The following is a 27,949-nucleotide window of genomic DNA, read 5'->3' on the forward strand; positions in this document are numbered from 1 at the left end:
AGTCCAATATAGTGGTTTTAAATTGTTACTAATTAAGAAAACTACATGTAAAAAAATATATTTAGGCTTGATTTTGGTGATGAATATATATATACAACAACAAAAATAAAATCGATTTTATAATAAAGCTATGGATATTATAAATTTTAACATAGTTAGTACTTTAAAATAATAATTTTAAATTATAATAATAAAATAAATATTTAGACATAAAAAAATATATAACTGTTATATATCATGTTTTCGATAGAGCAGATAAAAAAATTAAATAGGGTACAACTTATTTAATATTTTTATCTGCTTTATTGAGCACATAATATATAACAGTTATTTGCTCTGTAGAGAAAGATAAAAAGAGTAAAATTGAATGACTGGAATGATTGAATATTAGATAAGCAAACACATTTTTAAATTAAAAAAATAAATTAAAATGAAAAAACAGTTTATTACTAAATTAAGTTAGCTAAAATAAAATTAGTACAGTTAAGGGAATATTGTATTGGTGTAGTAACGACTGAATTATTTTTGTGCTAAAAACCTCCATTAAAATTATATAAATAAATATATTCTCAAGCGTAATTCATCTCAAGCTAAACCTTAAAAAAAATACTATTTTTGTGATATATGTAATTGAATATATCAACACTGCAAATTATGATGTGTTTGAATGAGGTTTTTATATTTCATGCCAAAGGTTTTATTAAAGGTTACAGCGACTATCTAGGGATAGTTGCGAATGCAATAATAAAAAGAGATTTTTTTATATGAAATTCTCCCCGTGCGTCGACCGCCTTTAAAAATGTATTTCCGTCGCGAAAAGCTCCTCAAAGAGAGCTTTCAAGTGTTTTTTCAAAGTTTACGTTGCGAAATTTGTTAGAACACTCTCCAGACGCCCGTATCGAACGGTTGTTTTTAGAAATTCCACACATGTCTATAAAAAAAAATAATTCCAATTCTTAGCAACTAGCGAATTCTTATTTTTTATGTGGCGTCAAATCATTGCGTAAATCGTAAAATGCGGAGAGAGAAAACAGTAAAAAACACACGCACACACAACGAGCTAATATATAAAGTAGGTAATGTGTATTGAATTACGGCTGAGGGTTTTAAATCTACTCTCGACTGGGATGTGTACGTTACTAACAATTCTCCGGGCTGGAGCTGTCAGGGACAGTAGTCGTGTAATTTATCGCCGTGCCATATAAATGCACACACACACAAGAAAACACGTAAAAATACGTGCTTAGCTTATATAGAGTGGATATAGAAATTAAAAACAAGGTATAATAAAAGTCTATGGTCTATATTGAACGATAAAATCAGCAGTTACATTTAAACCAATGGTTAAAACAATTGACATGCATAACTTGTACAGCATTTGAGATCAATGCATTTAGTAGAGCTTAACGTTATAATAATGATTAATGTTTAATAAATTGCAGTTATATTTTTATATATTTTTTTTCTCCTTTCTTCAGCATAAATTAAACTGTGGGTCCGATTTATTTGGCCAAAAGTCACTGGCAACACTGACGTGGAGGTGGCAAGACATTTGGCGTCCATAGCCCTTGTTCTTTTGCACATCTTGTAAATAAGTTAGCGATAAATATTATCGGCAGATTCTTTTTACCATGCTTTTGATACGGCTATTTTAAACACATTGTTTTTACATCTTAGTAAAAATATATGTTTTATATTTTATGTATGGATATATTTTAAATTTATTCAATCGGTATAATTGATTTATTTAGTGTAACCCTGAAAATTATATAAAGTGATATAAATAAAAATAGGGATTTGACTATTTATATGAGCCATGCTCTAAGGTGGTGACATTTTAGGGACCCAAAAAAACAATAACGGAGCGAGGGTCTCGCAAAACGGAATTTCGGAGATTTGGATGAAAAATCAGAATTTAAATTAAAAGGTTATCTTTTATCTCTAGTAGTGAATTTTACTCTTACATTAGTTTCGTGCTATAACTTTCTGCTCAGATTATATCTCTAATATATTTTAAGGATATTTTGAAAAACTGACTTTTGAAGACTTAAATAAAAATTTGAAATTTAATCGATGAGTTATACCTTATCTCATCGCGTCATTAAAATTTTGTTTAATTTTTGACTTCCACAATATTATTACAGTTACAAAATATTTTATTATTTCTAATAAACTTAGATAATTAATTAAAATTTCATTGATGAGTTATCCCTTATCTCACTAGCATGTTGCATTATTAAAATTTTCTTTTATATTTGACCATGTCACACATTGGCTGCCACAATATAATATTATGGTTATAAAATGTTATATTATTTTTTATTAAATCATGTTTATATTGGACATAAAATTTCTGATACAATAAATACAATTAATTTCTTTACCTTAATCAATAAATTTTATTTTATTCTGCTTTTTTTAAACATATTAAATGTTTATAATTTAATCTTTTACTTAGATATTATCTTGTATTATCTATAAATGGTTCTGTAAAATCAAAATGATTCTGTAAAATTATAAAACTTGACAAAATTATTCCTTGTATTAAAAATATCATTCACGTCCATTAGTAATTAATGTATAATAATTAAATGTTATTGAAATACTAAGGTATTTAACTTATTGTCTTAATAAATAAAAAAAAATATCAAAATTATTAAAATATTTAAAAATAACTAGTGTGTAATATTAACTTTAATATTATAAAAATTACTTTAATACAAAAACAATTATATTAAACTGATTTATTCAGAATTTTTAGTTACATCGAAAATAATCTCCATAAGAACCAATAATCATAGATGACATTTTGTTTATAGGTTTTTGTGTTGTTAAACCATCGATAAATAATTAATATTATAAATTAAGTTGGTAACAGATTATATAATTATTTGATTTATTATTTTTAAAATGTCATACTTTTCGTAGCACTCTTTTAAGTCTTGGCTAAAAATAATTTGTGTAAAGTACTGATAGAAATCTATTGAATCGAATTTTTAATACATTATACATATAATATAACCTCCGTTTATGTAATAGAAATACTTTATTAATATTTATAATTAGAATAATGATTAACTTAAATACCTATCTATACTATTTAAACATATAACTGAAAATATATGTAATATCATTTGAGATTTTTATAAACGGACACAATAATAAATCCAAAAAGGATTTAAAATGCGATTAATTTTCATAAAATTTTCCCGGAGAGCATTATTCGTATAAATATATTCGAAAGCTCACTATATACGCATACACTCACATTTCCATTCATTCCTTTAGAATTATCATAGCATCCGGTCTCGGGATTAAATCGGAGAATTCTTTCGGATCGCAAAAATAATTCCATTTTAACAAAAAGCTCCGGACGAAAGTTTGAAAGCTCTCGCGATTGTTGCAGCGTAATCCCCGTCTTTTCCTTTGCACGATATTTTTCGGACGCTACTGTCTGTGTAAAAGCTCAATATTATATTGCTGTACTGAAAATATGATGCAACAGCTAATCGAGTTTCTTCTTTGACATCAAAGAAAGCTCCAAAAAAGCGCAATCGCAGCCGGCGATAATAATGTGAGTGCTTTTCGAACCGGGAAGCGCATGAATCACGATCGTTTATAGATTTATTGCGTGGGTTCCATAATATATCTTTTGAGGTTGCCTAAAATTTATGAGTTGTTCAGATCTATTGGAATACGTATTTGAGCTTTTGGGTTGTTGAATTATTAATATTAAATGAGATGTACATTATTTGATAGGTACTAATATTAAACAACGTAGAGAGGTTCATTAGAATTTAAACCATTTTTATAATGTCATATTTTTATTAAAAATTTAACTTGATTTTCAATTTATCATTATTTACACAATAGAAAGATTTAATAATTTTATTTATAAATGAAAATATGCTTTATATGATTTATATTTATATCGAAAAATATCATGAAAATCAAACATATTTTTTACATTATTTTAATATTTTCAAGTTCGTCTTACCTGTCGATTAAACTATAAAATAGTTTTATTTTTTTATGACATATTAAATTAAATAAAATATATTAAACATATATTAGTTTATATCTTTATTAAGCTATGTAAACAGTTTTAATCTAAAATGTTCATAAATTTTAAATCTCTGCTCAATTTAATTTTAACATAACATCAAGCTTTAAACCTTAATAATTTGTTCAAATATTGTAGTAAGTTAAATTTATTTTAATTTCTACAATATTTAAACAAATTAGCTTTTATATATTTAATAATTTTCTATCGTTATTTCAAAATTTTAGCTTATTTTTCAATATATGTATATATAATGATAAATGAAAAAATATTCTTAACGCTTCTATAAATATATACTAAATTTTTTTTATTTCTATTTTCTTTTGATACAAATAATACTTATTAATTATATCACTTATGATAAGTTTTTTTCTTAATTATGTTTGTTAAAAAAGCGTTATAAAGCGTCATTAGAATTTAAAACACTTTTTAAATAAACAAACCGCGATATGAGAACACCCAGAGTTAAGATCGCCACACACGTTTGAAATCGCAAAAAACACTCTAGATAACAAAAGGCTTTCTTCAAAAATAAACCATTATTTTTATGGTTAATATTTATATGGCATATGTTACGTTTAAAAATATTATCGATATATAATAAATATTCTAATAGTATAATTCAGTGACTAATAATTTGAAATATGGGGTTCCTTAATTCTTATCGTGTCTGAAAAATCAGTATTAGTGATGATTTATGTAATATAAATTTTGATTGACCATCAAGTTATTCTCATATTTTATCGTTATAAATAATTTAAATAAAATTAGGCTAGACTGTGCATAATATTATTTTATAATCAAAATCATAGATTTATTTATTTTGAATTTTTTGTTTCTTACTTCTCATTTAGTGGTTGTTGATTGTGTTTACTTTGTTGTAATGAGTAGGCTTAATGCCTGTAATGTTGTACTAGTAGATTTACAATACATACAACTGTCTTAATTTTAACGGGTAGTTTAAATTGGGCTAAATAAAGCAGCTCACCAGTTCCAAGCCACTTGCAGAAAATAAGAAAAAGGTTTGAAAGAATTACAGATATTTTAAAATAAAATGATTTTACTCTTGACTTCATGGATTGTAGGAACAAGTCACAATAAATGTCATTACAATTGCTCCAATTTTGTCTTAAATTATATTTGATTTAAGAAACAGTTATTATTATATGCTAAGTATATTTAACGGTTTTTTCGTATTAAATATATTTGTTAAATTTTACAATATAAATACATTTTTTAACTTAAGATGTCTGTTTTAGTTTTTTCATGATTTTATAACTGACTCTTGTATCAAATAACTAATATTGCTTATTTAACTAGTGAATGGAATAAAACTTTATTATACTTAAATAAGAATTGGTTTCGTTTCTAATAATAAGTCTTCTTTTAGGATGTAAGTTTTAGTAGTAAGTGAGTTTTTTATGGTGGTGTTTCGACTTATATATTATAGGAGAAAAGTATTTTTCTTAACTAGTAATGAGTGATTTATAATAATTATTGTTTCTATTTTACATTATCATACAAGACTGTAAAAGCTGTTAGCAGATAAAACCTGCAATCGTAGTTAACCTACATATCTTCATTGGTATACCTTTTTTCAGGAAATTTTGTCTGTTTGCTAAAGATATGGTTAACCTTTAAGGATTTATTCATATGTCGTTGTCACTGTAGTAGTCCATTATTAGCGTTAATTGCACAAGAAAGGAAATTTTAGCGTCATATCGCTAGTAAATTGTTTTATTAATTTTTAAATTTTAAATAGATTAAAACAAAATATACATATGGATTTTATTACTTATTTATACATATTTAGGAATAATTCTATTTAAAAAAAAAACATGTTTCAAATTTGCCTCTTCCAAGAATCAGTACATGTTTATTTATTATGTTACTGAGAAAAAAAGCAATGTACATATATTTACCAAATATAGAAACCAATCTTGACATTTGTAATCATTAAACTGACGTAGTATAGATTTTACACCTATATTTATAAATACGTATTAATGAACTTTAAAAATAAATGTTATACATGTAAAAGCTTTCTTTATAAAAAATACATGTTATTGCTTTTTTTTATTACGTTATCTTTTATAAATAAATATATGTATTAAGTGCTTTAAAAAGTTAAAAATCTTGTTTAGTAAAATAAAAAGTTGAGAAGCTTTGCCCACGTGCGAACGGCTGGAGTTTTCGCATTCGGGCAACAGTAGCCGCGGAAGCTTTCGGCCGCGAGCTTTTGCCTTCTCTGCTTATCTAAACGCGCGTTCACAAATTATACTATATACATACATACATTCACAAACTTTCGTTTCGTTTAGTGAACAATTCTCGCAGATTAAGTGTCTTCTCTGGTACGTAGATACAAATTATTTAACCGTAACCCAAAGCGACCCATATTACGAAAATATATTTGTATATAATTCACGAAATTATCAAGTGTAAAGTAACCGCAATTAAAACTACATTAATCAAAGTGACTCATTAAGCTTGAGTTAAAGCAATTCTCAGAAAATTTATAAATCTAAATTTTGTGGAAGATAATGTAGCTTAAGATGTCATTAATTGATTAAAGATTGAGCTTTGGAAATACGTTAAAAAATATTTGTATTTGATAAGTTATATAAACTATTACTTATAAATTAAAATATTAAGGATTTAATTTTATTTAAACCGAATTATAATTACTCCCATTTCGAGAGGATTTATGAAATATTCAACGAACAGTCTCTCGTCAAACGGCGACAGCTGTCGTTAAGGCTTTTCTATTGGCTCGCACTTAAACGTTAAGTTTAACGATCAATTCGCGTGTGTCTACAATACGTATTTTATAGTATAAAATATATGAAGAAAATATATTTGTGTATATAGTTATGAAGTCATGGTTCATAAATCCGTAAAATCCGGCGCTGGTTTCTGGTGAGAATCATTATATTTTACGACAGTCGGTGTACATTTCGTGGCGTCTGTTTTCGTGTCATTCTCCCAAATTAATCGTATAGAAAAACCATTGGCACGCGAGCTAAGTAATACATAATACTAAAGACTTCAACGTATCAGTAGACAGGAAAAAAAGTGAAACCAATCGTTGTAAAAATATGTATGTCAAATTAAATATTTTATTGTTTAAAATAATTTAATGAGATGCGTGATTAAATATTCTGAGCCCACCGGTGCGGCATGCGACACGACAGGGATCGTCGCAGGATAGGCTTGCGGTAAAAATGAGCTCCATTGAACGCCCACGTGACATGCACGAGCGTGAAAGTTACTGGTTGAGTTTACGCCAGCATAAACAATTCGTCGAATTACGATTTGGCATTACATATGGTTCGCGTATTGCTTGTAGAATGCGGAATCGACAACGTTTTTTATACTTAAGTTACAAAAAATATTAAATGTTTTTACATTCGAAGCGTACAAATTTGTGTAATTAATTAAACTATAAGTAAGTTTAAGGTGAATTTAACAAATAATTGTCTTTAGACTGTGCTGGTATTATTTTAGGTTAAGGTTAGTCTGTGTCCGATGGGCGTGAGCTCCAACGGTGTCGAGTTCAGAATTGAGTTTTTGTGTATTTTCAAGTTTGAAGTGGGTTTTGGATTATAACTTGTTGGAAAAATGTGATTATGGATGATTTTGTAGATTTGAACTCTCCTATCTTATCTAATGATATTTTATATGACTGTTTTTGGTTTTGACAGTTGCATTGCATCTGAAAGCTTGTGTAAAAATATTTATGATTGTCTAACGGTTATTTTTACGATAATTTTTTTATTGTAACACGACAAGCGTTTATCCCAATGCGTTATAACAGGGTGAATACAATGAAGGCATACAAATAGTAAGACACGATATTCGATTCAAAGTGTGTGAATCAGTGTTACCTGTGCAACGTAATATAAATTATATATGTCACTAAATACAATTACTGCGATATTCATATGTGATATTAGGAGAATCTAGAAAAGCTTAATTTGTGATGTTCACTCGGAATTACAATTATATAAACAATGGGATTCGAACTCAGATATTTCAGATATTAATTACCAACCCTCACCACTGTTTTATCGTTATGGTTAACTATGGGATTTAAATACAGTTTCATCAAGTATTAGTTATAGACTATTGCTATCGATTATTTGATAAATACGCAATACTTCGTCATTTCTTCACAATAATTGCGCTAAAAGGACAATTTTAGCGTCATATCGCATATATATTTTGATGGTTCGTTTAAATGGTGTTATTTTGTGCATTTACGAACGCTTCTCTGCTTAAATATTATCAAAATATGCAGTTTTATAAATATTTTAAAATAAATTATGCATATTATAAAGTAGTAAATAACAAAAAATTAGGATTTTTAAAAATATGTGCTTATCTAAAAATGCTCTATAAATTTATTGATCGTTGCGTTTAGATTTAATGGTTTATGTATTAGTAGCACTGCAGTATTACATATATTAGACTAAAGAAAAAATAAGTTATTCATTCCAAATGAAATGTGTAATGTAATAAATATTTTACTCTGTTTCTCTTTAAAAAAATATTGTGTCAAATAAAAATAAGTTCTAATTAATATTTTACTTGGTCTATATTTACAAAATACTTATACATAGCTTGGGTTTAAAGATTGCTGGATAAAGTATATAGCAGTCAGTTTTGGCAGCCATTTCTTATATTATATAATAATTTTAAGTAAAGCATTAAAAATATTATTTATAAGTATCAAGCAAAATAAATAAAATAATAAATATTTAATAATTAAGTGACACGTCAACGAATTAAATAAATCCTATTTAACTACCTTAATCCTATTCGACACTTACTAGGCAATTTTTCTTTTATAATAAAATACATTTTTAATTTACTAAAAAATATTTTAACATTTGTAACACTTGTAAGTTAACCTATGGAACTTTATTTTATATATTAAAAATAAATTAATCTAATTTAAGAAATTATTGAAAGCTCTTAAGCTTTAAAGAGTAGTTTATTCTCACCTTCACTCCCATATTATATATGATAAATAAAAGTAACGCTTAATTTCAATAAATCAAAGTATACATTATAATGCAAGAAACTGATATACATATTTTTTATGGTATTAATATATTTTTTTTATTTTTCAGATACAATCGTCAAATTCTGCGAAAGTTTCCAACGATTGAAAATTATACACGTAATTTGATATAAAACTGCTTCGAAATATTACTTATGACACGACAATAAATTTTATACATTATAAAAAGTATTATTATAAGATATTCCGAACGAAAAAATATAAATTAAGAAACGAAGAAGATCAATCGAATTTTTTACGTAAACGAACTCGATTTCTTTTGGCGATTCATTGCGAGCGCTTTTATATTCGCTGATTATGATATTCGAACTTTTTATACCTACATAATAAAATATCGTAAACGAGTGCTTCCTAATGATCAATTGCTTATGTTTAATGATAATATTTAAGATAAATACTAATTTTATATAAATTATATCGTGTGTGCGAATCTTCGAAACATAGTCAATTTGTGTGTGTTTGTGTACGTGAAGTGTCTTTATTTAAAAGTTAAATAATAAAAATAATGTTCGTTGCATAACATAAAGTTAATTGAAGTGAATACAAGATGACTGCGAGGGAAGTAGAATTGAGTGGAGGATCTCCATGGGGTTTCCGAATGCACGGTGGAGCCGATGTCAATCAGCCGTTGAAAATATCAAGGGTGAGTTCATAAAACCGATACTTTTTATATCCCATTTCATTTTTAATGGGGCTCGATATTGAAAGCAGCTAATTAAACTTATTCATGCTGACTCGGTGTTTTTTTTTCCGGGTTATTTTATACAATCCATATTTTATCTTGAGATGCTAATTAAAGCAAGAAGTGATTTTTATATTTGTCTTGCATTTCATTTAATTTTTACCCTAATTAATGTCATACATTGAATTTTTTCGTTGTGCTACAGATTCTTAGTTGGTTTATAGATTAAGCTTCATATCAATACAAATTTTGCATAGCCCAGTATCTTATATAGTGCGGAATTTTTCTATTCTAATAACTTGCTAATACAAAATGAATAGTATTTATATTCTAATAGTTTGCTTTATAAAGAAATACAATTTAAAAAAGACTTTTGCATATAAAAAAATAATAAAATTTTAGTATTTGTGAAAAAGTCTATTCAAATGTGCTTAAACTAAGACTTGAATGTGTTAAAACACTACCACTAATTTTCTATTATTAGTAGTAGTGTTTAAACACCTTTAAAATAATTTAAAATATAATATTTTTTCTTAGATACTTAGAATTTGATTAAACAAATTTATTTATTTATTTATATTAAATTAAGACCATCGTGATCCCAATACGTCACGATGGTCGAAAATAGTTAAATATTTTTTAATATTGAAAATATAAATTTATTAAAAATGTGATTTATTAATTACTTATAAAAATATGTTATGATTGGAAAGTATTTTTTTAAAAAAGCAATTATGCACTAAATCCATTTAAGATATTTTATTTAATTCCAAGAAATCTTTTGATTTATTAAAGCAAAGTCTTGATTCTTGCGATTTAAAAGTCTCAGTTCTTAGTATTGATTTAATTATTTTTTATAATATTTTCCGTTAATGGTTTGCCTCTGGTAAAGCTTTTAAACACCGTTAGTAATACTACTATATATTTTAAATCAGAATTTGACTTTTTTAAATACAAATAAGAATCGATTTTTGTTTACTGGCAGCAAACACGAGCGTCACGCGTTCAGTGCCAGTCCGTGCGGAAAATGTCAGGAAAAGTAGGAAAACTTGCCGAGCGGCGCCATTCAATCTTGGAGGATTTCGCACGAGAATGCCTTCGCGCCACCCTTTTCGCCTTGTGTATATCCTTTTTTATTTCCTTCCGGTTCCGGAGACAATGTATACAAAGGCGACGACTGGCATTTTCTTAACATTTGCACAGATCACCTAGCGCATATCAGAATTGACAACACGCCTATACGAATAACCTTTAATACATACTTCAGACAATATATCCCTTTGACAACATATAGGAACACTGTAGATATGTTTATAAGCTTATATGACATGAGTCGCTTAAAAGCATAAGTAATAATAACATAATAAAATATGTTATATAACATTTATAATAATAATTATAAAGTACTCAAATTAACTTGACTAGTTCCTCATAACTTAAACAGCAAATGAACATTTCTTACTTACAGTAGGTAAGTAAGAAACGGGAAAAAAGTAGGTGCAAATAGCCACATCCATTTAAATTAGCTAAAAATATTTTAAGATGTGTGACATCGCATCTTTGTGATGTAATATTTTTTTTTACTTAATATGTTTTGATTTTATTATTATATGTTTTACTTAAAAATATAAAATATATTTTTAATTAAAAATTATTATAAATATAATATAACATAACGTTTTGATTTTAGCTTAATACAAAATTATTTTTTCTAGGTGCAAAAATACAACAAAAATTGTATTATTTAAGTGCCTAAAAGTCGATCTTTCTGTGCTGAATTTGCTTCTCATTCAATTTTATTCCTGAACAATTTAATTTAATTTTCGCTTCTACACATTTACGACTCAAATTGCCAAACTTAATTTATTTATTTTTCAAATTGTAGCGTATTTTTGTTCAAAGTTTAGCAGAAAACACAAATTTTAATTAAGCCACTTTGGTCAAAATTACAATAATTTGAAACCTCCATCATCCAACCGCATAAACAATACCATCGGTGGGAAAGCGTCGCGTTTTAATTAGCGAAACTTTACAAGCGTCTCCGACAATTATTTTAATTCAAGTGGAAAATCGACGAGAGCATTCCTCCCTTTCCGGGAAAGCCTTTCCGGAAAATTCAGAATCGCACTCGGTCACGCCCGGAAGTTTAATTGTCGGGCGGGCCCGCTCATGAAATATTATATATTATATAATAAAGTGCAACGTTAATTGAATGGTAAAAATCATGCATGGTCTAAGGGCCAGATTATACTAAAAAAAATAGTATTTAATTAATTTTATAGCACCTAGTCTTAATTTGAAGCAGTGGTGTTTTAATTTTAATCAAATTGTATTTATTTAAAATTGCAAGTTCTGTCGGGATTACCCATAATCGTTACGTCGAAATTATTTTCATATGTTGTTGTATAAAAAGCGATGAAAAAAACATGGAATAGTGTAGTCCTCAGGGTCTGGTCTATTAATCCAGAGTTAACTGGTTCAGTTCCCCGAAACAGACTCAAACTTTTATTTATTTTTAAATCGCTATTAATGAAAATTGCTTGAAGCTGCAAAGAATATTGATTGTAAATTATATTTAATAGTCACTAATTTCCCGAGTTATTTGTAATATTTTCTTTGATTAAATAAATACTAATTTATCTCTTTATAACATGTATGTGATTAATTTCATTTTTGACAAAAAGTCGCCATGTAGGTATCATCGCTGAATCGCACATTTTTGACGTTAATCACTATCAAATAAACTAAATTTAAATCTAAGACTAATAGTCTGGTTTATTTGATTGTATATTTATATGATTGTATATAAACCAGAGCACTATCTTTCTTATCACTTCTGTCAGGTCTTCCACTAGAACTTTGTTCAAGACTTCCCGTTCCAAACTTGAGCACCGCAATGCCGAATTGACTGAGATGACCTGTGAAAAGCAGCTTTTTTTCTTTAACTGTCTGTTTTGGTCCATCCGAGCAGTAACCCACAATCTCCAAGAGTCTATACTACCTATGTAAAAAATCAAGCTTTTTTTTTTAATTCGCTTTTTAGTTGAAAACGGGATTTGTCTTTATTCTAAACGGAACTTGAAAAATCTAAAAGCTTTGTGTTCATTTAATTATGAAGCTTAGATTGCAAAGGTTGTTACATATGTTTCTATATTGATAATTTAAGATCTTGACTCTTTTTTACATCAATATTTTTTTTTCTAGTTACACAAACATTGCAAAGCCCTATTTTTACACTGTCAAAAAATCTTATTGTGATAAAGCAAATCAATATATTTAGCCAAAATTTTTTTTAATTTCGATTTATAGATTATGCACATCTATTTTCAATGAGAAAATCCCATAGAGACTATCAAAACTTCATTTTCATGATTATTATTAGTAGAAATTTAAAGATGTTTTCTCAATATTTTTTTGCAAAAATAAATTTTTGGCTACTGAAATTTTTATTATTATTACTAAATAATAACAATTTTAAGTCTACACAATTGTCAATTTTTTTAGTGTCACATATATTTATGAATTCATTGAAACATTTAGAACAGTACCTAAAAAACTTTTCTGATAATTTATAAATTTTCTATTAAGTTTTAATTTATAAATTTTAATTAATAAATATAATAAATTTAATTATTAATAGTTTATTTTTAATTTATAAATTTTATGTTCAATTTTACTTTACTATTTCGCCACCAGAAAAAAATGAATAAGTTTTCCTCTCTTCCAAAATCAGACTAATCTATATTTATTTATAAATTATCAAATACTTTTTTGGTTTTTATTTATAAATTTTAAAGTATAATACAGTATTATATTACTACTAAAATATTTTCCAAAAATGTTTGTTTTTATCGTTAGTACTAGAATTGTTAAAATTATTCAAGAAATACTTTCTTTTAATCCTTTCTTATTATTTTTTGCATAACATTATTAGTGGCCTGTTTTATTATTATTTTTATTGCTCAATAACAAAAATGAAAATGATTTAAAATTTATCACCACTAATAACGAAATCATTATCACAAGTTTTAGTTAGTTGAAACTAATTATGAATAAATAAAAAATACAAAATGGGACAAAAACGATAATTATGTCTGATTTTAATATTCTTAAAAGTATGAATTATGACGACGTAATAAATTAATTTGTTGAAGGTAAAGGCAAAAAAGTAAAGTTGAAATATTTATATATATGAATAATCTTCATCATTTTATATGCACACAAAAAAATCCATAATCATATTTGCTTTATTTATATTTTTCCGAATTAAAATATATTTGATAAAATAATTTTAAATATAAAAAAATAGTATTTAGACCCTTTAGAATTTACATTTAAAATTCAGAAATTTAAAAGCTTACATTGAAGGAGCTTTCGTGCTTTAAGTTGCAGCACGAAGCAGAAATAAATTATCGGGGGCTGTTAATATGTTTTGTTGTGGAGCAGGTAAGGGAAAAGTCTCGGCGCTACTGTGCGGGGAGCTATATTCTAATTTTCGGAACATGACAGAGTAAATGGGTCGTGAATTGGAATCGCTTAAGGGGCAGTCGGATGTGAAGGGCGATTTTGGGGTTGAATTATCGCCCTGAGCCAAAAATGTAGGCACTAAATTTATGATCTGCATAATCATTTATGTAAGTGCTTAATTAAAATGTGATTTAATAATCTTGTTAATCTTGTAATGGGGTAAATATTCTGAAATTTAAAGATTAATTGGATATAAATTCTAGAATAAATATACTAAATCGTAAAGATGGAAAACAGCAAAAAGCTTTTAAATATAAAAAATAGAGACGTCTTTATAGTATTTAAAAAATACATAATTTTAAAATGTATACGATAAGGTCTCGTATGAAATATAATTGCCCAATAAATATTTATTAATATTTATATTTTATAAGATAAATGCTCTATGCAGATGACATATACATAATAAAATTTAAGGAATTAGTTTGAGACGCCTTTATCTTTTTACAGAATATCTGTTTCGAATGCGATTGACGTTTTTCATAATGTGGGTTCAATTTCTTTTAAATACTGTGTATTTTATATATTGACAGTGAAAGAAATAAAAGCAAGATTCCATTCCAAATGTATGAAAAACAGTGCCTGTTATCGATTTTTATCTGATACGAAATTGTTTCTCACACATCAAGAATCTTATCTGATTTTCATCTTGAAATAATTGTTATCTGTTAAATATATCTGATTTTTACATTTTGATGTATCTATAAAAACATAGTTAAATATGAAAAAAATGTTCGTTTAAATAATAAGTAGTAAGTAATTTTAACCAAAAATTAGGGGTTCGAGTGCAAAACGTAAAATCATAAAATCAAGATTAAGAGAAATTATTGTAAATATTATATATACATATATAGAACATAAATAAATTATATTCAAGGTTTTTAATGGGTTTATTTTATTATATTTAGTTTTGTTGAATTTTACTTTATTTTTTACATTACAAAGCCATTAAAATATACTGTAAAAATTCTAAAACCGTTTATAGAAATATTAATTTTTATAAATTGGTGTAGTGTTTTCAATTACTATTTTGCATTTTCTGGGCACAAAGGAATTAAGACTTATATGTAGTATATAAAATTTAACATCAGCCCCTGAAAAAATGCTTTTAAATCATTTTTGTACACAAGTTTATATTTTTTAATGATAGAGTATGATAAATTGTTTGTATTGAATTTATTTAAAGATAAATTAAGTTTATTTTGTGTATGAAAAACATTACAAATATAGTGCCTTTAAATATATAGTACGAGTTACTAAAAGTATTTGATTTTTGCTAGACTAAATGAAAAAAATATAAGTAAAAAACATTGATTTATTTTAGAGCATGTAGAAATTTCAATTTTATGATTATAATAATAATTTAAGTTTTTTATTTTAGCAGTAAAATTTTCATTTAGGGTAAAATTACTAAATCATATCATTTGATATAAATCATTTATTTGCTCTCATATTTTTAAAAAGTAAACTTATAATTAACTCTTGAATATTGAGGTACTTCAAAATATATTACTCAGGATTGGATGATTATTATTTTTAAGATATCTCGAGAGATCTCAAATGAGAAATCTCAGAACATAAATACACATAAAAAAAATCGTTTATTAGACTATATTATATTTTTAAAATCTGAACGATAAAATATCGTTTGATTTAACTGACCTAATTAAAGGTGCGGCTTACCAAATCCTATATTTTATCTATGAATATATTACACAAAAATAGTATTAAAGTACACCTCTTCTTACTAAGTTGAGAGGTCACGAATCTCTACATACATATTTCTTATACGTTCATTATACAAAACTTGAATGTATATTTACGTCACGAATTGCATGGCGTGCCACCGAATAACGTAATATTATGCAAAGCGTCGTAAAAGTGTTTACTGTTATTATACCGTTTATTGAAGTGTTTTTCTTTTATTTTATGTGACTGCCAAATAAGGTTTTTGACTTATTGCGATTTTTTTCAGCAGCGGTACAGCGCATCTCTTGAGCAAATATTGCAAGTGAGTTAAATTTAACCGACGCGGTTAAACACTAACAACTCACTAATAATTTTGTTGTGTTTTTAATATTTGAGTAAATTGAATTATTAATAAACGCATGCTTCAACGTTGATTTTTAAAATATTTGTGGGCGTTACAGGTTTTAAATTTCAATGTAAACTAACGATTAATTATGTTTATAACATACTACATAGATTTGATCTATTTTTTATTTAACAATGTATTAAAATTTGTATCGCACATGTTGAAATTAAACTAAAAATTACTCATGGAATATATTTTTTAATAATGAATCAGACAAAATTATATATTTTTTTGATTGATTATCTCAAATTATGTTAGTATGACTTTCACTAATCTTATATATAAATATGGAGTATTTAAAATAGCTCAGGGCTTATTTAAGTATGTTTTTGAAAATATTATAAGGCATTATAAAAATAATATAGGTACTTTTCTATTGTATAAATATTTATTCAAGATTATTTTAAACTTCTTACTGCTACAAATTACCACCTACTTGTCTTCCCTAATACATGTAAATTATTTTTCGTTTTTTACAAAGCAAATTCATAGTATAATCACAGATTGTTTAGTAACGTTTGTTATCTAATTTATTTTTACGACGAGCACATCCAAACGTAATTCTCATATGTATGTAAATCAATACACTAGTACACAATGTTAATGGAAGGCTACAGTGATTTTTTTACGTAAATATATCGAATGAAACTTGGCCAGACACTCAGTCTGCCATTATCAATCATATAGTACAGACTGTAGGTCAATTTTCGACATTGGCCAGACCAAAAAGTGCGATAGAGCAAAAAATATATATTTTCATATCACAGTGTGTATTGAAAAATTTGCCTATGCAAATATTTGAACCCTTTTAAACTGTCTGCTTTGAGTGGTATAGGATAATATTCTTGTGCTCTTGTTTAAACTAACGTGTAAAAAAATATTTCTGCGTAAGTTTTTTTTATTCAACAATCAATATATGTCACTATGCACAATCTATAACAATAGTTATTCGTGTATAGATCGAAATTATTTCATATGAGATTCGAACCAAGGTCTTTTAGATATTATTGATTTATCTATCATGTTTAAAAAAGTATTGCTTATTACAATAAGCAATTTATTATATACTGTTAATATGAAATATTCTTTAACATAAAAACAATTTAAACCACTATGCTATTTTACATATAAATTATATTCTAATGTAAACAACCACATTTTTAATACAATTTCTCGGAAAATTTGAGTTCCGTGAATTTCCAAAGGCTTCCCGAAAATTTGTTATTCAACTTTAGTCCCCGAGTTCAATTATTATTCAATCGGCGTTTTTTTTCGGGCACGAGTCCCAATATAACATACCTGAAAGTATGCCACTACGTCGCACAACTAAAGATCACAATTTCAATTAAATGTGTAGTCAGTGTGGTCATGTCGCGAAGAGAATTAACATATTTTGCTCTAGACTTTGAGGATTCTGAATGCGCAGACGTTGTATTATGGTAGCATGGCTCAATAAATTCAACGCATACGTGGACCAGCACAAAGGGAAGCATTCACTTCACTCAATGTTATTAACTTGATAAAAGAGAAGTTTACAGATGGTTACGGTGCATCGGGAGAGCCGAGACCAAAGGGACAGGAAGTTACACATATTTATGCGCTCAGTGCATGTGTAATATGTGTACAGTAAAGTGGGACTATTGAAACTAAAATACAAAATATATGTTATATGTTTAGTAGCTTTATACTTCAACTTCACAGAAACGGCCAAAATTGTGTAGTTACTCTTATTTGAAGGTCCTCTAGATTTACTTATTTACTAGTACGGTTAAAATAAACTAATATAGTAATGCTAGTTCATAACTAATGGTCATAACCAAATTTAATATTATGTATAAAATAGGGGTGTAGATTCTGTCTTGGTCTTGGAGTCCATGCGTTTATTTTGTTACCACAAAGATTGAGACGTGTTATCTTAGGGTGCTCCCGTTGGCTTTGAAGTACAGTAAGTTCTCGACTTACGCGGTTAATTCGTTCCAGAAAAATTCGCGTAAGTCGAAAATCGCGTAAGTAGAGGAATACTCATCCGATATGTATTAAATATTAATACATTCCCCCAATCATCCGAACGATACTTAAAAGAACTAAATGCCGTCTTCTTGTATGTATACATTAGGTTAAAATGAAAATAAAAGCATTATAAAATTTTTTTCTATGTGTAAAATGTCTACATACATTATAATCTTAACTTTTTTTACAAAATAAAATGAGAAACATAAAAATAATATTTATACATACATATTCATTAAAATATCATGTCATAATGTCTATACTATTCCATTTCAATATCTTTAGGTGTTGGATTTATTTTATCTAATAAGAAACCGTACTTATCCAGTGAAGATTGTACACTAGATCTTTTTTTCTCATAATAGATATTTTTATAAAAGGAAATAGCGTCCTGAACTGCTTTATTGGCTTTCTCAAACCGATCAATGTCGGGATCTTGTGCTTTTAAACCAGCCATTCCTTGGTCTATCAAATTAAGGCATTCTTTCATTTTTTGTACTCAAATTCTTTAATTTCTTTGACTTCCTCCTCCGAATCACCGCCGTTGTTTCTATATTCTTCAAGTTCTATTAAATCTTCATTGTTTAATTCCACTCTATGACTTTCTAACAATTCAATGAAATCATTTTCATTTAGATTTAAATTTAATTGGTTTGTAATTTCAACAAGATCATTAATTATGTTATTTTTCCTGCATGGGGTCTTCAACAACTTCAAAAAATTGAGGAGTAAGCTTCTTCCAAACGTTTTTCATGGTAGACTTTGCAATTTCATTCCAGGCAACACCAATATTTTTAACAGCTTCATAAATATTGTGTTCTTTCAAAAACTGTGTGAGTGATATACTGCTTTGCCCTTCAGTTACCTTTATGGCATTTCTAAAAGTTGTCCTTAAGTAATATTTTTTAAAGCTTTGTATTAGACCTTGATTCATAGGTTGTATTATAGAGGTCGTATTTGGGGGCAAAAATGCTATTTTGATATGTTCGTGATCACACGGTGGATGTCCCGGTGCATTATCAAACAGGAACAAAAATTTACGCGCAAATCTATATCAACATCGATATTATAACAAATTTTTAATTTTCGAAATTTTTAACCGCGTAACTCGAGAACCTACTGTAGGTTCGTAGGTACAAAGAGAGAAGCGGCAGCTTCTGCGATCTTCGCTGATCTGAAGTTGGGTTTGGCTTCTCTTAGTTGCAGCCCTTGTTAAAGGTTTATTGAAGATTTTAAGTTTATTGAGAACCCTAGGGGGTGATGATTTTGTAGCCATTCTATTTACATATGTTGCGACAGACAATAAATGGCGAGATGTTTTCTCCGAGTAGTAGTGGATAAGCTAGCGCAGGGATGATGTCCGTGGGAGGTCCTCGAAAGTCCTGAAGCGAGTGTCTGGAGGCAGTTCCTCATACTGCGATGATCATGATAGGGAGTCTCAGGTCGTATCTTTGCGTCTGTCAGTGGGGGCGCGTCTGCCAGGCATGTGAATCTGCTGGTCTTTTTGAGTGTCTTCCTGAGTCGCTGGTGACTGCTTTCTCCTCAATCAGACTTAAATATCCATGGCTGCAAAGCTTACTTAGCATTATGCAGCGATTATCCAACCAATCGCTGCAGTCGCCTCTTAGAACAGCGAAATAGGTATACGCCTTAGAAAGCGACGTTCGCTTGATGGGCATTGTCCAAGGGCGTATTGCATTGCAACAGGAATCTTATGGATCCGGTATTTTTTTATTTCCGTAAAAAAATATTCACTTAATGACTGAAAATATTTACTGTCAGAAAAAAACTCTTTGGGCTTTGTGTGTGATCTAAATCTTTTACGGTCTTACAACGGTTAAAAAATGTATATTATTACTTCTGTAGAAATAGTCCATCGTTTCGGTTAAATTCATTCGCTGTTGACTGACAATAAAATGATTTGTTAGTCTGAAAAATATAATATGTACTTTTAACGATAATTTCATTGGTTTATGATCGCTTAAGTGTATTCCTTCGGCGTCTCGTTTTAAAATCCCATTGCTTTATGATGCAATTAGATTAAAAATATACATGCTGGCCTTTGTTTTTTGTTGCATATTTTTTTATATAATATATAAGACGGTTTCTTAAAACAATTTTAAATTATATTTTTTTATGGATTTAGTAATTAATTTGTTTTTTTTTTGGTTTATAAATTAAATAATTTATACGCAACTCATATATAAATTTACTAAAAATACATAAACAAAAAAATTATATATCATAAAAATACATAAATAAATGATTTAATTTTTTTTTTAAGGTATTAAAAATAACTAAAACCTAATTTATAAAAACCTTAAAAAAAGTATTTTTTTTTATGTTGAATTAATGGTTTAATTAATATATAATAGTTTTTTAAATATGTTTCAAGCTTTGTTTAAACACATTAAAATACTTATTATATTTTATTTATAATTTTTTTTAAATTATGAATGTTTAGGATGATTATAGTGAAAATAAATTTTATCCCCCACTGTGCGCTTAATATCACCGCACAGTATTCCCGAACGCCGATTACGCTCATAAAGTACGGTTTTAATATAGGCATTGGCACATTCGCATCGCGCAATCTATGGCGTGTTTACACGGCGATCGCGATTGGACTGTTAATCGCACGCGGCACAAAATTACAAGTAAATGAAAGAGGGGACAAAACACGTCTCGCATTCGTATGGGCGGCTACACGGTGTTCCCCCGATAAACAATATACACATCTTGTATACTAACGAGCAGGGGTCTTTAAATAAAAAATACTTCAATATTTAATTAGTTTTTTATAATAAAAAAAAATATTTGTAAAGTGCACTCGTTTATGAATGGTAGTTTTTTGTTGAATATGACGTTAACTTTTAGCGTATTCCTTTTGCGGCACTGTCTTTAAGTAAATATGTTTAATGAAATATTTATGTGACTTTGCTAGTATAATGCTTTCATTTGCGATTACTTAAAAAACAATTAGCGGATCTAGATTCTTAATATTTTTTCTCTAGATACGTAAAATTGTTAAGCTTTGAATTTATATTTTCTGAGTATCTTATATATATATTATTAATATAGAAAAAATATATTTGTCATCTCAAGATGATGATCAATCACCTCAAAAAATAGCCGTTAAACCAACGGATGGCACATAATCACCCATCGTTTAATAAACGACCACATTTCCGCTAAATCTCTTCAAAACAATCAATTCTACTCAAATAGTCCACAAAAGCTCTTTGTGCCGCGGCCGAATAGCGTGACGATTGAGCATTTCTGATAATGCGTGAATGCACTTACGACTCCTTTAAAAATCGCTCACGATTTTTGAATAAAACGTCTTCGACACACAATTGTTCGATCGGTGGTTAGTTCAGCCTCAATTTCTAAAGAGACATGTCGCGTTGTGGGTATTTGTGATTTGTGACAAAATATGTGCGAAAAAGTGACACAAGTGTAAAAACACGTGAATATTTGCAACATCTACATATATATTTTTGTAGTTTTTTGCGTTCATACTTTACATGAAATATCATCAAGATGCTGAAATTTTGCTCGCCTGCCCAGAAGCGAAAGGAGTTTTTGGTTTGTGTATTTCAATTATGTTAATTTCATTTTTAAACGCGCTTTGTTAGTGATTTACGCAAAACAATTACGATGTATAGGGGATTCGTAATTAGAATTCTTCACGTAATGGATAACGTTAAATCAGATCGGTTTTAATTGTTAGAATGTTCGTATACGTGACTTTGAAATGCATTAAAGTATTTTTTTATTTATTAAAAACAGTATTTTTTATTTTTATCTTAATTTTTTGCAATTATTTTCTAATTCAATATTTCACTATTTGCTCCTTAGTTGAATATGATAATGATAACACAGTATATGATTATAATAATTTACTTAAAATACAATGCTTTTTGTTATGTATTTATTATTAATATGAACATTGACTATATTTTCCAACTTTCTTGTTAAATTTAATATAATTTTTAATTTATGTATTTTAAAGAATGTAAGACTATGTATAATAACTATTTATTCTAAAAACCATCAAATCATTTTTAATTTTGATTTCTGTTAAATATGTACATTTAATTCGAATTCATAGTTAGGTATATTAATTGTTTAGATAGAAAATAACTGAAACATTTTTTTAATTAAGGACATATGTGTGTGCAAGTATAAATTGCATACATATAGCACGTAGTAAAGTATATAAATAAAAATATAGCATACATTCTACAATAGCTGTTGTTTAAATCTTTGTGGAGTATCGCCGTACATGTACGGCGGTCGATCTTTCACTGTTTTGATTAAAAAAACAATGAAAGATCACACCTTATTAACATATGGGTACAACTAAAAACATTATAATTTTAATTTATGTAAATAGTACTAATAAATTAAAGACTACGAAATAAATTAGCATAACAAAAAATAAAAATTTCAACCTACAGCAAAAACTCACCTTTAAATGCAGTAAATGTACTTAATTGCTGTATCTTAATGTAATTCACAAATAATTATAGACTTAATGATTTTAATATTTTTTGAATATATTTAAAGGATGATCTTAAATGTGATTGAGAAATAAAAAACGTAAATTTATATATTCAATATTTAGGCACAATACACTCTTACTGAAATCTGATTTTAAACTTACGCGATACTATTTTTGATTACAATTGTACAAAAAAATTACATATCACTAAACTCGATTACATGATTAAATTTTATGTTTTGTATATTTTTAAACTATGTTTTTTTAAGGTTTGAGATATTAATATATGTAACAATCGCTATAAATTAAATATTAAATTACTTCAAATAATAGATTAGAAGATGGGATAAGAATTTACTGCGTTATTTAAATTGTTTTTAAAAAGTATTTTTAGTTCTCATATAAAAACCGTTTTAGAGTAATTTTATAAAACAAAGTGCAAATAGAAACATAGATATTTACAAGACAATTTAAAAAAAATTCTAAAAATGAGCATTGAAAACTAACTAAAAAATCAGTTTCAGCTGATTCAATAGCACCAATAAGATCGTTAATAACGTAATGAAATTGTAAAACAAATCACAAGAAGATTTATAAATACAAAAAAAAAATTTCAAAAAATTAGTCCAAAAGTAACTATTTTTGCAATACTTTTCATTGCAAACAAGACTAAAAAAATATTATAGAAAATTTATAAAAAAACAAAAAAAAATTTCTTCCAATTTTATTCTATTAACACTTAAAAAAATATTTTAAATAAATAGCTCAAAATTTGAATAAAAATATCTCCCAATACTTGAAAAAAAATTACACTATATACTGCCCTAAAATAAATTTATATTAAAGCTCTAAAAATCAAATCACAAAAAGAATTAAACACTAAAAATTTTGCAAGAAATTGCAACTAAAATTGAAAATTAGCACTAAACAATCACTTTCAAGACGACTGTTTTGGTTTATTTTTAACGTAAATAAAACTGTAAAAACGTACAGAAATTAAACAAAAACAATTAAAAGTTTGCAAAAAAATGTGATTTTACAAAACATGAACATATTATATACAGACGTAGCTTTTCTCCTTATTTATATTGCAAGAAGTAAATTTGAAAACAATCAAAATCAAACAACAAATAGATTTCTGAACTTCGACTTATTTTGCATAAAATTATCATTAAAAAAGTACATAAAATGTTATAACAAACAATAAAAAAACCTCAGAAAAAATAATTTGGACTAAAAAATTATCATTTCTACTTTAAAAATTTATAATTTTAACCTAGAGGTTGAATTACTTTTAAATATAGTCCCTCACCTTTATACTGTATATAAATTTACGTTATCTGAAAAATGCGACCTTATATATTAAATTTAACGATTCGACTAAAATCAAGGTAAATTTACATATAAATGAAGCAAAAAATATATAAAATTTTTATCCAGTATTATTAAAATAATATTTTTCTCTGTAAATATTTACCTTGCCATACTTTTTACATAATGCATATTTATGGTAGTAACGATGTCAATACCTTTTATACTCCTTAAACGTAACTGAATTTTAAAATTAAAATAAAATTATCGTCTGATAGTTACACGCAAATTAATACAATTGATATTTTTTTTATAACTGAATTAAAATGTGCCGTCATAAAATGTTAATTATATTCTTTCAGGTGAATCCCGGAAGAAAAGCCGCCCTCTCAGGCATCAGAGAAGGCGACATTATATCTTCGATCAACAGCGTTCCCACAAAGAATATGACCAACGCCGAGGCCCACGCTATGCTCAGGAACTCAGGCAATGTCCTCAAGCTGGGACTCAACGAGTGAGTATATGCATTATCCATTGTATGCAAATGACCATTAGGGAGATATGACCGTAACCGGCACATTTACCACAATGGCTGCATGCCCAAATCCGCGCGGTCAATTGCCAAAGTATCGTTTGATCTATGGGACTCATGGCAAATCTGGCTACCGATTTGGTATTAACAACTTGCAAGCATTAGTTGCACATGCAGTTAAGCCAAGAAAAGGCTTGTTGGCGAAACGAGCAGTTGGTACAATACGAGTATACTAACTACACGGTGATTGTAATTTTCATTTAATCAGTTTGTTAATAAAAACGACATTTTTTTATTAAATTAATATTAATTTGATACTCAGAACATTTTACTGAGTAACCATACAAAAACCTTAACTTTCAATCGAACTTAACGTGATTTTACAGTCGAAGCTATTGCTAACCGTCTTAATAAACAGTTAAAATATTTCTTTTGAAGTCATAACCCTACAGGTATGATTTATCTACGTCATCAGTAAATTAATTTAACACTTGCAAAGAAATTACTTTACGAAAATTTAATAGTTTTGTATCAAATTTGATTGGTAATGATTTATAAATATTGCTTTGAATGAACTGCACAATGTCCTTATTATTTTTTGACATTTTTATTGGTGGTTGATGGTTCTCTTTGATTTTTATTTTTTTAAATATTTCTGTAATTATTAAAATTTCAGTTAAAAACATATTATCTTTGCTTAACTTCACTGCTCTTCGTTCTAAATTATATGCAGAACTTAACTCGCTGGGCGTGACAAAATGTGTCGTTAATGCTTGGCGCTGTCAAACACAAACTATGCGTCAAATATAACTGACAATTGTCATGTGAATTATAGACAAAATAACGCGCAAAATCATTGCAATGAATATATTTGTTAAGCGTGCAGAATCAAATGATGATTTTTTTTCGATAAAATTTGCGATTTACAGACGCGAATATGCGTCTTAAAAATTTAAATTATATATATATATATATATAGTATTATTTCTATACGTATGTTATTATTAACAAAAATATTACTTTTGTTGTGATATTATGCTCTTATTATTGCTTTACGTAGTTCATGTAAGCTCAACTAAAAATATATAGCACAAAAAACCGAAAGTTACTGTTTAATTTTTACTATAAAATCAAATAGCACTAAAATTTATAAAATATCGCTGCTAAAAAATAGCAGTGTTTTAGTCACAAAAAATAAAACATGTAATAACATGCTAGTTTGAAAACTGTTAATAATGTTGTTCTTGTGTATTAACGATTCACCAACTAAAAATATTGTTATCTTTTTAACCACATCCCAGTAAAACACTGCTGTTTTTAGTCATGTATGGATGTTGAGGTAAATCTATTTGTAGTAAATTTTTTGAAAAACTAAATATTTAAGATTTAAAACAGTTTCGCTGGTCCTTCGATTCTTGATAAGACGGCTTTTCTATGTGGATCAAGTTTTAGTTACAAATATTACATGTCGTTGCATGCTTATTTAAAATCTGTTAATAATGTTGTTCTTGTGTATTAACGATTTGCTAACTAAAATATTGTTATCTTTCTAACTTCCGCCCAGTCTGATACTGCAGGTTTTAGTAATAAATGGATGGGGGCGTAAATTAAGTCGTTGTCAATTTTTTTTTAAAAACTAAATATATAATATTTTAAACAGTTTCGCTGGTCCTTCGATCCTTGATAAAACGGCTTTTCTACGTGGGTCAAGGTCGCACGTTAAAGAAAAAATCCACACTACTTATTATCTTATAAAGTCTCATAAATTGAATATCATTTTATTATATTCAAAGTTATTCCGTTATTAAAATTTTATTGAATTTCATGACGTTTTTTTAGAAAAATTCATCATTTTTTATACAAAACAGTCATTATCGCTAATTCAAAATGCTGTCATTTCTAAAAATATGTTAAAGATGATGTTACGGAATATTTATATATAAATATATGTTCTTGTACTACATATACATACATAATTATGTATAGATACATATGTATTGTAAAAACCGTACTATTAAATTTTATAAGAGTAATACACAAAAATATTTTTTCTTATAAAATAAATTATTATTAAAATAAGTATTACACATATTTATTTATCGGTTTAAACCTTTTTTATATTCTTACTATCTACTATATATTGCGTAACTAATATTTTGGTTTACATAGATAGTAAAACTTATTAAAATTCATCAATTTTATCCTCTGACATCATATTTTCATTACTTAATTATACGGTTTTTAAATATAATATATAGGATTAAATTAATTTTTAATATTAAATTATGTATTATGAACAAATTATGTTTACTTCCTAAAACATAAACAAATTAAGACTCAATATTATATCTTTATAAACTATGAAACTAAATTAAATTAAAAACGAGAAAAATGCATGAAATTTATTCTTATTTAATTACATTCTATAATGCAAGTTTATGTTATTAGTAGAAACTATATATAGAGATATTGTTTGACCCTTTAATGAGTATCGCCGTACATGTACGGCGGTCGATCTTTCACTGTTTTGATTTACCCCATTTAAATATATAACTGAAAAAAAAACATTATAATTTTAATTTTTGTAAGTAATACTAATAAATTAAAGAGTTCGATTTAAATTAATATAACACATAATATTTTAGATTAATTTTATAAAAAAAAATATTTATTTAAAAAATTCACAAAAGCCGAATAAAGTAAAATAAATATGTAAAATTTAATAATAGAAAACCGTTAAAATAAATTATTAAAAGTAGTTAAATAAATCAAAGCAATAAAACCATTTTTTTATTATTTACTATAAATGCAATATTAAATAGTAATAAATAAAAAACAACAAAAATAATTATGAAAATAATTTTAAAATTAACTCACTCCCAGATTAACAAATGTATATAACCTAACTTATTTCATCCTCTTATTATTTTTATAAAATCTTAATATGACATATAAAAATTATGGTATAGACGTACTTACATTTATTTTAAATAATTAAATACATATTGATGTTTATAGTTTTCAGAATTTTTTGGTTTTAAATTATGTATTTAGACCTCAAAGTTGTCTTTGAGGTACTGAGTTTGTATTCTCACCAAAACAAACTCAAATCAAATATAAAATAATTTTTAACACT

General features: G+C 26.9%; 1 protein-coding gene across 8 annotated transcripts in view; it reads left to right on the forward strand.

Annotated features, from left to right (window-relative positions):
• The first annotated feature begins 9,582 nt into the window (after positions 1 to 9,582).
• CAP (Cbl-associated protein) overlaps positions 9,583 to 27,949 on the forward strand; it is a 146,881-nt gene continuing 128,514 nt past the window's right edge. For 3 of the 8 annotated variants that reach the window (XM_088205334.1, XM_088205335.1, XM_088205336.1), the window contains exons 1-3: positions 9,628 to 9,792; positions 16,337 to 16,369; positions 24,644 to 24,795. In XM_088205334.1, coding sequence (XP_088061460.1) covers positions 9,697 to 9,792; positions 16,337 to 16,369; positions 24,644 to 24,795 — 281 coding nt within the window. In that variant the 5' untranslated portion in view covers positions 9,628 to 9,696. Of the gene's footprint in view, positions 9,793 to 16,336; positions 16,370 to 21,836; positions 22,052 to 24,643; positions 24,796 to 27,949 lie in introns of those variants that run through there. The other 5 variants (XM_088205329.1, XM_088205331.1, XM_088205333.1 and 2 more) reach the window with 4 other exon arrangements.

The sequence above is a fragment of the Plectrocnemia conspersa genome, unplaced genomic scaffold, assembly GCF_051122295.1.
Source record: "Plectrocnemia conspersa isolate PC_06_02 unplaced genomic scaffold, ASM5112229v1 ptg000002l, whole genome shotgun sequence".
NCBI lineage: Eukaryota > Metazoa > Arthropoda > Insecta > Trichoptera > Polycentropodidae > Plectrocnemia > Plectrocnemia conspersa.